Raw genomic sequence first — 16,240 nt, forward strand, 5'->3', positions numbered from 1 at the left:
CAGAATCCTGATTAACACTCTTCATTTCAGAAGAAACGTTGAATGAGCAGGTGTCCAAAAACGTTTGCCATCGGGTGAACTGTTAGCAGTGGTTTGTGGTCACTTCTTTTTTGGTTTTTGCCAAGTCAGGAATGCTGGATTTTGTTGTCTGTCCACTTGTGGTCATATAGTCCATTTCTTTTTTTAAACACAACCAAACCGGACCTCTTAACCCAAGTTAAAACTTAAATTAATAGGCACAAGCTGACTGTAGAATTATACAACGTTTACTTTATTAGAAAGCTCTATGTTGCATCTCCCTCACTGTTTTGGGAAACACCATGAAAGCAGAAATGTTACAGCAGCATGGATTTTCTTTTAACAAAGTTGTGTGTTATATTAAATTATGAATCCATGTAAGCACAGACTGCTTCAGACTTAAAATGTTTAAAATTAAACTTTTTTTTTTTTTTCCTCCAGAGTTTCCAAATATTGGAAAAAAATATTTTTCTAGATTACTTGGTGTGTGTGTGTGTGTGTGTGTGTGTGTGTACGCTTCTAAAGCCAAGGACAGCACAGTGGATTTTCATCGCCCTGCAGCTGTCCAAAACACTAGGGCTGAATCTCAAATATCTTCATCCTCCAAAATCTATTGCACAATGTAAATCATACAATAAGGTTTGTACTCAACGTGATTCGTAGTCAGATCAAATATTGTATCCCTGTTTACTTCTACACACTAACAGTGCACTAAATGCTAATCTCTCACACACACTTTTTACGGTACTGTGGCCTACATAAAATAATAATTTGTCCTCACAGCATTTAATTGACTGATTTAAAAAGGAAAATTAATCTACTCTAGTTTTATTCCTCTCATTACAGAGCTGAATCTGAGAAAACATCAGAATAATACAAACATTTGTGCTGTTTTTCTCACAGTTTTTCCTCATTAGCATATTCCCTTAATGCTGTGGTTAGAAGTGCTCCCCTGCTGAGAGAATCGCTTTGACTTGAAGCTAAAGGAAGAAGTTTTCCTGGCCTTTCTGAGCTCCTCTCAGAAGAACAGAGAATGTCCCAGGCCCTCAGCGGAGGAGTAGAAAATGTTTTGATTCCACTCCTACCAGGATAAACAGCTAACGTGAGAGTATTCCAGCTCTGAACCGAAATTAAGATGGACTCAGACAGTGGGAGCTGTGTGGGAAAGTCATTCATTTTGGGACTGATGCCTTTCCCAGAAGCTTCAGGAATATTTGCCTCCAGTTCAACAGCAGAGATGTGCACAGACATTCACCCTCTAAGCAATCCGTAAGCATGGTATTCATTTCCACATCAGCAAATCCTAATAAAATGTTGCTTGACTATATAAAAAACAGGTCGTTTAACAGAAATTAAAGACTGGATGATGCAAAATTCTCTCCTGTTGAGAACATTTCTCTTGTTACTAGGTACAGATACTCAAATGTACACGTACTGGTGTTAATCCTGACAATTACCCAATAAGACCCTGTCACTTCTAGAAAAACTTAAGGGTAACTATGGACTAGGCTTCCACATTTGACCGCCACATGTCCAACGTAGACAAAACAGCCTTCTTATGTAATATTGCCAAATTTCGACACATCCTTAAAAGATGCAGAGAAGCCAGTGTATGCATTTATAACCTCAAGGCTAGATTACTGCAGTGCACTTCTGACAGGGAGCTTCTGCAAAGCATTACACAAACTTGGTTTTATTCAATATGCAGTTGCTTGTGTGCTTACCAGAGCTTGAAAATGCAACCATATTACACAGCTTCTCTCAGCCCTGCACCGTCTATACACACAAATTCTCATTTATTTTTTTTTACCTTCAACCCACTATCCCTCAGTTTATCTTTACTGCTGTTTGTTATTTGTCGATCAGAGGAGAACAGAATCCAACCCGAGTGTCTTGGCTCCTCTCAAGGTTTCTCACTTAGCTACTGTCACACTTGGTTTGCTCATAGAAGGTTTAAACCTCGATTGCTGTAAGGATTTGACGTGAAATGCAATGGGCTGCATGGTGGCGCTCCAGGTAGTGTCACTGTGACACAGCTCCAGGGTCCTGGGGTTCTGTGTTCTCCCTGTGTCTGCATGGGTTTCCTCCAGGTGCTCTGGGTTCCTCCTATGGTCTGAAAAACATGTGTTGGTAGGTGGTTTGCTGACTCAAAAGTGTCCGTAGGTGTGAGTGTGTGTTGCCCTGTGAAGGACTGGCGCCCCCTCCTGGCTGTGTTCCCACCTTGTGCTCAGTGATTCCGTGAAGGCTCCAGACCCACCGTGACCCTGAACTAGATAAGTGGTTTATGTCAGTTTTCCATCATTATGTTGAGTATTGAAGTATATTTAAGACAGTGTAAATATGTTTGGTAAATGAAAGTTGGTATGAGTATATGTGACCATGCTGATTATGTTAAGTATGTTGAGTGCTTTAATATGAGCATGCTGAGAGTACGTGACTATGCTTATGACATTTTCTGGAGCCAGGCTTTATGGTTTGAAGTCTTCTGGAGAAGACGTCACTCCAGCTGACCAAACAGCGGACAAATTAAGCGGCACTATTCTCGTAAATACCACCGCCGACTAAACCCATGCATTAATACCACAGATACGTGCCCGCACTTAATTCAGCTCAGCAGAGACTACAACCCAGGCCCGGAGAAGCCTGCCAGACTGACCAAGAAACAGCAAAAAAAAAAAAAAAAAAAAGGACCTGGAGACAGACCACTGCAATCTGCTCAAGGATTTGGGAAGTTAAAAAAAGAAAAAGGAAGAAAATAAAACCCAGAGATCTGCGCAGAATCCATGAATCAAGGAGATGAGTTTTAAACACAGTGAGGTCAGCATAACTCAGCCCAGAGGTCCCTTTTAATCAACAGTCAGCAAAATCTGGAGAGAAAGCATATCATCACCAAGGGAGTCAAGGCCTTTGGCCAAAGAGAATCAAATCCATTTGAACGGCCCAGCAGCTGAAGGAGAAAATGACTCACAGGAGCAGAGTACCCACACGAAAAGCCATTCCAATGGACGTAGGGCTATTTCACAAAGGAAGCTTTCCATTCGTCTAAAGTAGCTAACAAATAATGGAAGCTTTTAGCTCACCAGTGCTTAGCACTCTGCAAACCACAACCCAGTCACATTATTATTTTCATTTAGACTTGTTTATGTGGTTTCAAATATAGCAAAATATTTATCAATAAAAGTATAGGAGTGTGTTACATATATAAAAATGGTAGTAGTCTGTCTTGGGGAAAAGGAGAGGGGGAAAAAAAAAAAGCCTCATTGCTCTGATGTGAGGCAGCAACAACTCAGACAGAAACCCTCTTTACTGGACTGAAGCAACATTTCACCCTGAACCCTATCCGACAGGTGAGTGATTCATCCACAAATCACCCTCATCTACAGTGAAAAAAAAAATGAAGAGTGAAGAAAATGAAACTGAGACCCATGTTGATCTTGTGAAGGTGACAAATATAGAAAATCACATTCAGCAAGTGCTGGAACTGGCAGTTTTGCTTTGGTTTGACAGCAAATGAGACATTTCAAACATACGTAAGCCTAAAAATATATATAATAAATAAATAAATAAGTAAAAAAACTGGTGGCACACAGTTTTAAAATGATGAATGAAAAAGAGTCTATTGTATAATTATTGATCCACACAGAGTCTCACTGTTGGACTGGAGAACTCCAAGATAATGTGTTGAGAGAAACAAATATTTAAAATGAAAATACTTCAGCATCATGACCCAGGAACTTCTTTGTAGCCTAATAACCTCATTATGACCTCGTGAACGTGCACGAGCTAGCAAGCTAGCAAAAAACAAACTGCCAGTTAGTCGATTAACCTGCAGTTTCTTGCTATGCCTCCTTCACACCTCACAAAATACAGACCAAGATTAATTTTCAGATCCTCCTGGTGTGAAGTTTTCCCTCCCTTTTCTTAAACAAATGTAGATTGCAGGTTTGGTGTGGCTAAGATTTGTGAGCATGACTAATATTTACAGTAGCATTAGCAAGCTTTTCCATTCCTGACATATCCTGATTCTTGTGCAATACCCAGGGCTGAGAAGGGGAAACAAAAGCAGAACATTGAATTATGTTAATAATCTGTGAACACAGCGGTTAGAAAAGGTATTAGCTAATAAATAAAACTCTGTTTGCTTGATATTGTATTCTACACCATGGAAACATACAGACAGGGCACAAACCAAATGAAAAATGAACAAGGTGTCAAATGTTGGAACTACTTTTTAATACACTTCGCTTCATAAGAATGAAGTGAAATGAAAATGATATCCATATCTGGGACAGAAGTTCCAAAATACTTAAAAACTAGAGAATATTCCACTTCACTGTTGTTTATAATTCTTGTTTTTATGAAAAGAAAGCAGAAAAGTGATCAGAAATGTTCCCAACATTTGGACAAAGTGCAACAACAGCTCAGAATGAAAAAAGGAAGCGACACTGAATCCCTGGACTGTTTTTTTTGTGCTGCATTTGCAATGGGTCTCAGTGCCAAACTCCAGCCAATCATCCAGATCTGACGTTAACTTGTTAGAACAGGAGCCCCGTCAGAAGCAGCTTTGACAGGAAAATCCTCAATCGTCGGAGGCTGAGCAAACAGACATCTCTGAGCATTGACCTCAATGAGGATCCATTCGAGTCCCTTTCCACAGGGGGCTTGTCCGAACAGGAAACGAGGTGGCAGGCCATCAAACTGTCCTCTCACCATGACCCATGATTACCAAATGATAATCATAGCAATGAAATATCTCTTGATGTCAATCAAGAAGAAGTGAAACCCCAAGAGTATCGAAAAGCACTTGTTGGTTGGATGGACGTGGAAATTGAGCTTGTGTTGATTCTGGAGGGAAACGTGAGAGATGTGAACAGCATGAACGTGCTCTGTGTCAATCTGCCAAAGCAGCTTTTTACAATGCCAGTCCCTTAGGAGTTAGAGCATTAGCTGGCAGCCGTCCAAGCCTATAAACATTTAGGAAACACAGCAGCCTGTGGCTAAACAGCATAGTTTTAACCTTGCGCAACATTTGTTAGTTTTGTTCTAAAAATTTGTTAGTTTTGATCTGGGGTGAACAGAGTGGATCTATGGTCTAGAGCAAAAGAACCAAACTGGAAACTAATGGTGCTTGTGCACCACTTAGGTCCGGCTCTACACGACTTGACACGCTTAATGGAGCCAGTTCATTCATTCATTCATTATCTGTAAGCGCTTATCCAATTCAGGGTCGCCAGTGACGTTGCAAAACCCCGTTTCTAACAGGAATCAATGACAAACCAGCCCCAGTATTCACAAAAACAAACTATCATGTAGGCCAACAAAGTATATTTCAACAAGGAGCCTGGTACTGGTTTGATGAAAGTAAAATTTTTGTTTTTTTGCTGTTATGGCAATTTTGTTTATTTTAACACAATATATTGGCTGCTCTGTTGTGGTGAAGCAGTTTTTTACTGATTTGGGTTGGTCCTCTAGTTATTTGATAATGTTAAGCTACAAGCTACATTTAGCTCCACCGTATGGCTCAGATAATGCAGTTTAGAAGAAGAATTAGAAACACTATTGGCCATTGTGGAATTTGTTCTCTGCATTTAACCCAATCCGTGCAGTGAAACATACATTTACACACACACAGTCATGTTCTGTACACGTTATAAAAGCCCACAGAGGATTTTAATACGGTGCATAAAAGAAAAGAAAATACATAAATTAAAATGTACAAACCCCTTCCTTGTCATGTACTGAAGTAGAGGTCAGTTTTTGAGCTACTTTCACAACATTCTGTACCGAATATGACAGAATAATTGTTCATAAGCACAGAATTATCAATGATAAGAATTAAAAGACTCCTTGGGTTACATTCTGGAACACCAACAGAGTACCGTAGCTCTGTATAAAGGATGCGTCCAGACCATACATACCAACATCAATGAATTTTACACCTGACCTCTGTGATACAATCTTCTCCAGTCATCCAGAGCCCAGGTCAAACCAGGACCCCAAGGCCTTTTCACTTTTACCCATAATCCCCCTCGGTCCAGCTCAAAGCCCACCCACAGAGAAAAGCTCTGTAGCAAAGCTGCCTGCTTTTGTTCAAGTATAAAATAAAATAAATAAATAAATAAAAATACATTAGTGACTCAGCCAAGCAAATAGCTCTCCTCAGCAAATGAGCACAGGAAATGGCTCCTACCACCCCCCCAGTCAGTTCCAACTTGTGTCACATGCGTGTTTATGCAAGTATGTCTCAGAGTTTCTTGCTTATATGAACACATCACAGTTTAAATTCTTGACTGCCGTGGGTGGTCACACCTGGGAGCACACCTGGTTTATTACATACTCTTGCAGCCCACCTAGATCATCACAAGCAGTAGATGTGTGTGGGACGGACACACCATATGATTAGGTACAAAAACTTGGTCATTAGGAGTTCATTGGTCAACACCTGCCTCATTGTATTCTTTGCATGTTGAAAATTGTCTGTATTGTTTGGTCAGAAGGTCTCATGTTTTAGTGCTACATCTTAAATCAAGTCAACAGTGCAGTTCAAGGTGAGCTCAAGAAAAGTCTGTTGCTACACACTTGAAATAGCTTTGATTTTTGTTGTATTTTATTTTGATCATTACCCACTCATGCTCCTACTCTCCTACAAATTACCTTCAGCAGCAAACAAGTGTTTTCTTATCTCCATTTATCTTCACTTATCTCATCTCCGTGTCCTCAGCCTTCGTCCTCTCAGAGATGTCTCAATGAGATCTGAACTCATGACCTACTGATGAGTCAGCAGTAAGAACATCATGCTTACTGTCTGCTAATTGCAACAGACACAGAGGGTTTCTGTTTGTTTCTAACATTAGGCTAAAAAGGCACTGCCACATCACTGTCTTGCAACAGACCTCAGACCTCCAGGGAGAGAACAGCAGGTGCCAAAACATAAGAGGGGCCTAATTGGCAAACATGCTGATTGTCCAGCTGGCTAGGCATATGGAAATGTTCAAAGTAGACCTCAGAGACAAGCCTCCAATGCTTGAGAGCTATCTTTGCAATACTAATGAGCAGACATTCCCAATAGGGAGATTACAAATACTGATAACCAGACACATCATCCATAACCAATGACTAATATTTTCACATTATTGCAGATAGTATGTGTGTATATAAAGCACATACCGTCCTCCTTTCTGGTCATTCCTAGGGGCTCCAGTCACTTTCACAGCCCTTCCTATAAATGTCAAATGTCAACCTCAGGATAGTGTCCAGAAAAATTGTCATTATGGTGAAACCCTCTCTTTCTGTGGCAGCTGCATTATACATTCCCTGGTGTTTAGTCCTGAGTAATACCGGGACCTTAAATCTGCCCTTATGTCAATATAAGAATATGACAGGCTTGGCTTTTTCCTCGCGCTTCTACTTTGTACGGCATGTTCCCATCATTGGAAGGCTTTAGGAGTTCACTGTTCAAACTTTACCCCACAAAAATAGAGTGGTATCAAGGCTATGTGATTTATTACTTCTACAAATGTAAGATGACCAGTTCCTCAGCAATTGCCAGCAACTGTAGTGTGACAGTCCAGATACTAGTATGGTACAGAAATCTCAAAACACCCAAAAGGCAATCTAAGCAAGACTCTGAGGGAGTAAAACATTTTCCAAGGGAGGGCCCTCAAATTTATTTGTGGTCACATTCAGAAACATCTAGCAGTTCAAAAAAAGCCATAAGCACAAAATACCTGTGCATTTCTTTGACGTCAATCAAAAATGAGGTTTGATCCATATTCTGGATCCTACCATGCTTCGATCCCACCTTTTCCAGTTGTCAGTTTATACCTCATTACTGATCATCCTGTCCCTGGGAAATAAACTCTTATCCCCTACTACACCAGATTGAATTGCAAATGTTTGTCACTACATGGGGATAAAATCAATAGTCACGCTTTTGCAACAGACCTTAGACCACTAGGAAAAACTAAGCAGTGATTTCCAGTGGACTGAAACATGTGAGAGATGTCCGATTGGCAACAAGTACCTCTTGTGACCTCCTGTATGGTCTCACCATTAGATGACTTTTGCATGAGCTCACCATGTAACATCAGAGTAAACTGTGGCTTAGATAAACAGATGTGATCAATAAACAAGGGTCATCAGATGATTATTATGCCCTTCTGCATCTAGATGTGGATGGATAAAACATGCCAGAAGATGAGGTCTGTGCAACAGCATCTGTTCCTGTTGACTTATGTCAGGGTTCTGAGATATTTCTGCTGAAATGCTTCATTTTATCTTGCAATTTAAAGAGGGTTTGAGGGCTGTTTGAGCTGAGATGTTAGCAGTAGACATTAACTGAAGAAACCTTGATGTACGCCAAATGTGTCCAGAAGCATGGCGTAGATAATCTGATGTACCAAGTTATTTCCAAAAAAAGAATACTCATGTGTTTGAGAATTTACAAAATATATATATAATTCATCAACGTCCAGTGCATAAGAATTCATGTAGTAACAGCTGGTATGAAAATCCCCCACAAGGAAGCAATGTGGTCAGCTCTGAATACTGAGGTGCCACTTTTGCAATTGAGCAGAGCTTTTAACTCTTGTTTTTACCACAAGCTGAAAGAGCATCTGTTAGCTGCCTGCGCTCTAAGAAAACACGATATGTTACACACGCGCACATAAATGAAATAAGATCTTGCTTAGGGAGGTTTGTGTGGTGTTGTTTTGCTTCGGTTTGGCTTTAATTCGCACAGGCACCTCATTAAGTGAGATAATACAGAAGCACAGAGAGGGACTGTGGAAAGCTGTGGGCTCACTCTCTTTTCCTCTCCTCTTTTCCACAGAGACTTCTTTCTCTCTTCCTCTCCCCTCTGGAGGACACACACCCAGTTCTAACATCCTGCCTGAACCGCAGGTAAAAAGGGCGTGGGCTTTAAAGTTGTGAAAGAGTTTGAGTAGAGTCAACTCCAGCTTGTGGACGTGAGGTCTAGTAGCTTTCAGCACTTCAGTCCCACAGCATCAATTACCATGTTGTATAGCCCCCCCCACCGCATACACCCCCTCTCCACCACCCTCTTGTGGAGTGAGAAACACTCGTTCCCTGATAGACGCTACCATGAGCTGCAGATCCTAGAAAACCACAGTGGACCAACTATTTACCCTTGAAGCACTCCTCTTTCCTTCCTACTTAATTTCCTCATTCTTGGCTCAAGTGCAGTTTTCATAGCAGACGGTTCAGAAAGTCATATTTAAAAAGCTAATCATGACTGTCATGAAAAAACACTTATGCTAAGAACCAACTCACTCTCTTACTCATCCACTCACATTTAATAAAGTGCTACGAAAAGGGAGCATGTTAGCACTTTGTATTAGCAGCAAGGTGTCACATATATATTTGTGTATTGTGTGTTTCATTGTGTCATTTGGCCCCCTCCAGGGTGTATTCCCACCTTGGGCCCAATGATTCCAGGTAGGCTCTGGACCCACCGCGACCCTGAACTGGATAAGGGTTACAGATAATGAATGAATGAATTGTGCCATTTGTGTTACATTAACAGATGAAAGAACTTTTCCTTTTCTTATAAAAATCACTGATAATATACATTCTCCACGTGAAAGCAAGAGTGATTTTAACTGACTCAGCAAGGCTCTGATAGTAACCCAAATTTTGCTTTAAAGAAAAAAGTGTCTACTCAGTTGCTCAGCTGCTTTAGAAATATCATAATTTGTGGATGACTTACTTTACTATCCCTTTATTTACTCCAAAATTTGTCCAGTGCCTGCAGACTATATTAATCCCAACAAAGCTGGCTAATTTTATTGTGCAGTCTCTCTCTCCCTCTCTCTCCTTTTTTAATTAAGCCAAACTTAGACTGTCTGAAAAACAAGACAATGAGGCCATGCTTAGCTCATTAGACTCAGAGACACAGGGAAATACAAAGCCACATCATAAATCCATGAGAGAGAGACTTGGGCCTTACTGCTAGCACCTTGACACCGTGGAGCTGAAGCAAATTAACCAGAAAGCCAGTCAAAATAACAAAAACAATCCCAGTCAAACACAAACAACAACACATTTCCCGGACCCCTAGTGTTTGGGCCCTAAATTGATTCAGCAAAAAAATAAAAAAATATAATACTCCTAGTCAGACATCCCAGAGTACGTTTCAGAACCCAAACAGAACTCTGATGAAGTTTAAGTAGTCTTAAGCCTGCATTAATCTCCAAGGCCTCTGGAATGCACAGCTGAAAGAGCAGAAGACATACGTTCATTCTATCATTGCTCCAGACGCTAATCAGCACAAATCAAGCCTGGACTCTTAAGTTTATTTTGCCGCAGAGTGCCAAGAGGGCTTTTCCACTTAGACATAGTCCTATCCTAAATATTTAAGAAGCACTAATCAGAGGGCGTCTGAGAGCCCCGCTTTAAGGCTCCCCACCACAGAAGAGGCCTTTCAGTTTACCTAACCATGGCCTCGGGCTGAAGAAAGGCTGCCTTAGGCTTGACCTCTCTGAAAAGCTGGTGATTGCCAAAACAGCTCTGATTTGATTAGATCTGACCTGTATGTCCTTCAAGACAAATATATGCCATCGTGACCCAAAATATCTGAAGATTTTGCCCCATTTTGCCTGAAAGCATTCAAAGTATGGACTTAAACTCAAGCACAAACACATACCAGAGTTTATCTCTTTGCTTGGGACAGACCCTATGCCTTCATAGAACGCATAAAGGCATCATTCATCATGTCCTGGTAGAGCACACCTGGACTAAAAAAGAAAAAAAATGTGAACTCATTCACCAAATGACCCTCCACTAAACACACATACAAATACACACAGGTATGCTACACACACACACACACCTGCAGCAGAGCTCAGTCATTAACCTTAATGACAGCCAGAGCTTCATGTTGTCAGCAGGTTTTGGATGTTTGGCATGCTGCCAGGAGACATGACGCTAGACCAGACCAGTCTAATGGCCTTTATCAGTGCTGGAGGGAGAGGGCTGATCCGCAGGACTGGGCACCCTGTGGTTTTCTGTGATACTGAGCAGCACAAAGGCTACTATCCTGATTTGAACAGAATACAACATGTGTCCATGGGGTATACACACATTGGTAGGTGGATGGGTGATAATTGGATGAACATGAATGTGAGTGTGTATGTGTCGCCCCCTCCAGGGTGTGTTCCCATCTTGAGCACAGTGATTTCGGGTAGGCTCCGGACCCACCGTGACCCTGAAAGGGAATCATTGGTCATAACTGAGCAAAGGCAGGTTTTGAACCCACAACCCCAACCCCTGGACCTGTGTAACAACCACACCACCGTGACACCGCCATGCTGCTTTTTGATGTAGATGAAAATACATAAAATATGAAAACCTTGCTACCTAAACCTGACTAAGCTTAAAACAGGATTAAGCAACTGGAACACGAAGGCATGGGACATTATACTGGAACAGGCACTGGACTTTAGCCATATTTAAGTGTAGCTGAGGGCAAAAAAAAAAAATGACTGCCTGTTAGTTAGCCTTCATCCTACCACAGATATCATACTGTACAAAGGTCTATGAGCTCCACAAAAGATTTGAACTATGACACCGTCTTTTGGATGCTGTATTAAAGCAGCACGTTTTAGCAGATAAGCGTCAAAGACTTGAGAGCATCATAAAACACCTATTACTTAAGGTTATTCTGTACATGAACTCTTAATAACTTAAGATAATCAAATTCTCTTCTGTGGGGGCTTTACTGCAAATGTTGAAACGATGTGAGGATTTACTGGCATTCGTCCTCAAGAATGTGACACATGTACAGACGTTGGATGATTAGTTGTTGTTCCCCCAACTCATACCAAAGCAACTGGATAGATCATTCCAATGTGGTTTATACTCCTCGCCTATGACTGGTATTGAGAATGGTGATTGTAGGCTCATGTGCACCTGCTTCAGAGCATCCCATTTCATTCAGTACTGCCCTATAGAAATTGTACTCCACACACAGTGTTCAAAGTGGGTGTAATTTAACACAAGTGAATACATCACAAGGTTCAAGTTGTTTTTTTTTTGCATATAGCATAGCTTGTCCTATTTAAATATATCTATCTATTATGCTAATGTTGGCTCTGCGTTGTAAGGTGTTTGGTGTGTTCTCCCGGAGTCTGTGTGGTTGTTTGTACAGGTGCTCCAGTTTCCTCCCATGGTCTACAAATATACACTGGTAGGTGGACTGTAGTCACATTTCCAAGAGCGTCCCTGGCTGGGAATTGGTGGATTGGCCATGCAAATATATCTGTGTGAGTGTGTGGTGCCCTGTAATGGACTGGTGCCCTGTGCCCAGTGATTCCAGATTGACTCCGGACCCTCCACGACCATGAATGAATGGAACGAAGGAAATGAATAACTAATGTTAGCTTTTTAAATTTTATTTTATTTTATTTTTTATGGCAGGTACTTAAATAATAGCGCTAGCAAACAAACAAACAAAAATAAGGGCTTACACCTCTGTTTAACTGGGGTATGCACTTTTGTTTCAATAGTTTTTAATAAATTAAACACTGCTGTACATTCAATTTTTGTGTTTAGTTATGTTCTCTCTCTCTCTCTCTCTCTCTCTCTCTCTCTCTCTCTCCATCCCAATTAAAAAAAAACAACAACTGGTAGCCACGCGCCCACGTGGGGTAGTTGTTGTCGTTGTGAGAGCTCGAAATCCGAGAGCGCGCCCACACACTGCCCCTTTAAATCTAATTATAGCTCGTGAAACTGACACCACTCCAAACTCCAGCCACCAAACTCACCGCGCCGTTAAACAAAGTGTTGACAGAGTCTCGTGCGTGTGTGAGTGTGTTTACCTTGTTGAGGTGAGGGTTGCGCGTGATGTCATATCCCCTCTTCGAGGTGCAGATGAAAGTTTGGCTCTGTCCTCGCGACCTGTCCATCTCCCAGCTTGCGGATTCCTGCTTGGCCAAAGCGCGTGCCATGCTTTTTCAGGTCTCTGTCCCTTTAAATAGCGCCAGGACACGCCCCCTGACCCCGGAGAGTCGTCCTCGTGCCGTCACAGCCTATTACACACGATTATCATCATCAGACTTGACCCCTGCTCAGCACTAACCAATCCCAACGCTGGACATATAATAGGGTATGAGTAATTGACTCCTTGAGCAAAAGCTGATGTTATTATTATTCACAAATAAATTGTGTTTTGGACCAGGGACATGTTTAAATAAGATGTTGTCTGTCCTTGTCTACGTTCATTTTACATTTACATGTTCCTAAACAAAACATTTCCTCCAGAATCATCAGCATTTTTATTGAGGGCTATATTTATACTTTTAGAGTGGACATTATGAGTGTGTGTGTATGAATTCTTGATATGATATTAAATATGACCAAATATATATATATATTGTTTTTCCCTTCGTTTTAAAAGTTAGACACAATGACACTGCAGTTCTTTGTATGATGATAATGTGTGATGTGGTAACATATGACATTATGAAATGTCTTGTGGGGAAATGTGTTGAGTATATGAGGGAGTCTATTAGGAAATACAATAGAACAAGTGCACCATATCTTTATTGAAGCAGTTTCCCACTAAAATGACTAATAACAATGTCCAGCATTACCTTCTCTCATGAAAAGACCAATGTCAGTATTCAATTACACTTATTTTTCATTTTTGTTTTAATAATGCAGTGAGGAAATGGAAGTGGAGCTACTCTCTCTCTCTCTCTCTCTCTCTCTCTCTCTCTCTCTCTCTCTCTCTCTCTTTCTCTCTCTCTCTCTCTGTGTGTGTGTGTCTGTGAGGAGAGCAGCAGGTCAAGGTCAGCTCCATGCTGTAGGTTAGTCTTGCAATGTTAGGTAATGGACTTGTGTAGTAGGACAGGGTTAGGTAAGACAAGTCTGTGGAAATGTCTACAAAAATGGGGGAATGAACTATTCATTAAAGAGCAGTTGCTTATGGGTAATTTTTTGGAACACTAAAAAAAAAACAACGACTTTTGGAAGCTCTGACACTGGAATGTTTAACTGTATAAGTTATATTGGACACATCTTCATTGTCCAAATTGTAAATGTAAAGTCAGAGACAGTAGCTCATCTGTTGCTGCACATTTAGTGTTGGCTAGGGTGACCAGACGTCCTCTTTTACCCGGACATGTCCTCTTTTTTAGACTTAAAAAAATGTCCGGGGGGAATTTCACAAACGTCCGGGATGTTGTTTTTCTAGAGCTTACATAGAACTTCGAGAAGTTTCGTTCACAAACTAGTCCCGCCCTCCCCTACTCCGATTGGTTCGCTTGAGTGAGAAGGGGGCGTGGTGAAGTAGCCTAAAATCTTCTGATTGGACGGTCTGACTGTAGAGCTACCGTTATTAGTCGATAACCTTCTCTGTAAACATTTAATTGGTCAGTCTGCACGTCAGTAGTCCTTGTTTACGTCAGGCAAAGCTCATGTACCCACCCTCATCTCGAGCAGCTATGCCGAAACGTAAATGTAAGTTCTCGGATGAATTAAAAAAGAAATTCCCATGTTTTGTGCAAATAAAGGTGTAAAGAACCTAAAAGCACACATAGGTTCAGCTAAGAATACAACGGCAGCGAGGGGCGTGACCTCAAGCAGCCCTGCTGTGTCTGATCCACTCTTACTAGATCAGTGTACACTAATATAATGCATCGTTATAGTATTAGTACTGTACTTAGAAGGCTTTAATCATGATATAATTTCTTAATTTTCTTAATTCTCTTAATTCATTTTCTTAATTCATTTTAAACAAATGTTGAAACTGTCTTGTTTATCCTAATAATAAGAATATTAACCCTAATTACCCTGATAATAAAAACAAGATTTGTTTACTTACAAAAAAAAAGCCAGCTCCAAAAAGTCCTCTCTTGACTGTCTTTTCTTTGCCGAAGTGTGACTGTGTGTGTGCGTGTGTGTGTGTGTGTGTGTGTGTGTGTGTGTGTATGTGTGTGTGTGTGGCTGATAAAATAATTGCTGACATATAATATTTAAGCAGAAATTACTCAAGCAAGAAACCTTTGACATATTATATTTTTTAAAAAGGACAGGATTTGGCTCTGGGTCATCACTGTTAATAAAAACAGCGATGAGAAAAAGAACTTTAGGTCATTTAATCGTTAACAGTGAGAGTTATAAAAGTTCTGGCTGCGTGAAGCCAGTAAATGTAGAGAGCTGATAACAAACTCAGACTGGGTGTAGTCCAGACCACTAGAGCACTAAAGTTAAAGTGTTGCGAATTTAATTCTAGTGACTGGAATCAGAGGAGGGTAAGAGAGATTTATTGGGAAAACAGTTACACATTTGACAGCACAGTGGCACAACATGCAGTGTCTTTATCCAGGGTCTTGGGCTCTTGCACTGGGACACTACCTGTGACGACTTTTGCTGTGTCCTCCCTGTCTCTGTGTGGGTTCCACACTGATCAGAATGAAGCTGTTGGTTACAGAAGATGAATGAATGAATGCATGCCTGAATAAACAGTCATACATAGACTAATGCTTGTATTTTTAAATGCAGATTTCTTAATAAAGATAAAGTTTGAACTTTGAGGATTGAAAGATTAAAATAGTAAATTAAGATTTGTGTGTGTGTGTGTGTGTGTGTGTGTTTGTGTCTATGCCCTTGAGCATACTCCTTACATTCTTCTCTCACATGGATTCTTGCTGGTTCACAGAATGTCTGAGTCCCTTTGATTGTGGGAACACACACACACACATATCACACACATCACACACATTCATATACAAGCCTTCAGATAAAGTGCAGCCCTTTATTAGGCTGTAAACACTCTGCATTTCTCTGAGGTTATGCTGTTATGTAATGCTGGGGGATGCTGACAGTGTTGTGTAAACTGTGTGTTACAGTGTTCCGAAACAAATGACAGACTTTCACACTTTAACCTTCTGTAAATTCAGTGCTATTTAAGGACAGGCTTTTATCTGATGATTATGAGGCCTAAACTGGACACACGGCACTGGCCAATCAATAACAGACCACATATTCTAAACCTGGATTTGAATTCACTTCATTTGGAACAGATGAGTCAATATATTCATGGGAGTGGACCCCAGATACACCTTGACTAACCAAATATGTCAAAGTTACATACAATTAAATCTGATCACAAAATAAGCTCAACACAAACTTCAACACAGACTTTTTAATTTCAGAAAAGTAACCTTTGGCATATTTCTACAATCACACATCTGGTAGAAGT

General features: G+C 40.7%; 1 protein-coding gene across 1 annotated transcript in view; it reads right to left on the reverse strand.

Moving 5' to 3' along the window:
- Positions 1-14,904, reverse strand: part of LOC136678327 (NADP-dependent malic enzyme-like) — a 65,356-nt gene extending 50,452 nt beyond the window's left edge. Inside the window, exons 1-2 of the mRNA XM_066656343.1 lie at positions 14,861-14,904; positions 12,855-13,064 (exon numbers count right to left, since the gene is read on the reverse strand). Of these exons, the coding sequence (XP_066512440.1) occupies positions 12,855-12,983 (129 nt within the window). The 5' untranslated portion in view covers positions 12,984-13,064; positions 14,861-14,904. The remainder of the gene's footprint in view (positions 1-12,854; positions 13,065-14,860) is intronic.
- Positions 14,905-16,240: the final 1,336 nt, after the last annotated feature.

Source organism: Hoplias malabaricus, chromosome Y (assembly GCF_029633855.1).
Source record: "Hoplias malabaricus isolate fHopMal1 chromosome Y, fHopMal1.hap1, whole genome shotgun sequence".
In the NCBI taxonomy this organism is placed as follows: domain Eukaryota; kingdom Metazoa; phylum Chordata; class Actinopteri; order Characiformes; family Erythrinidae; genus Hoplias; species Hoplias malabaricus.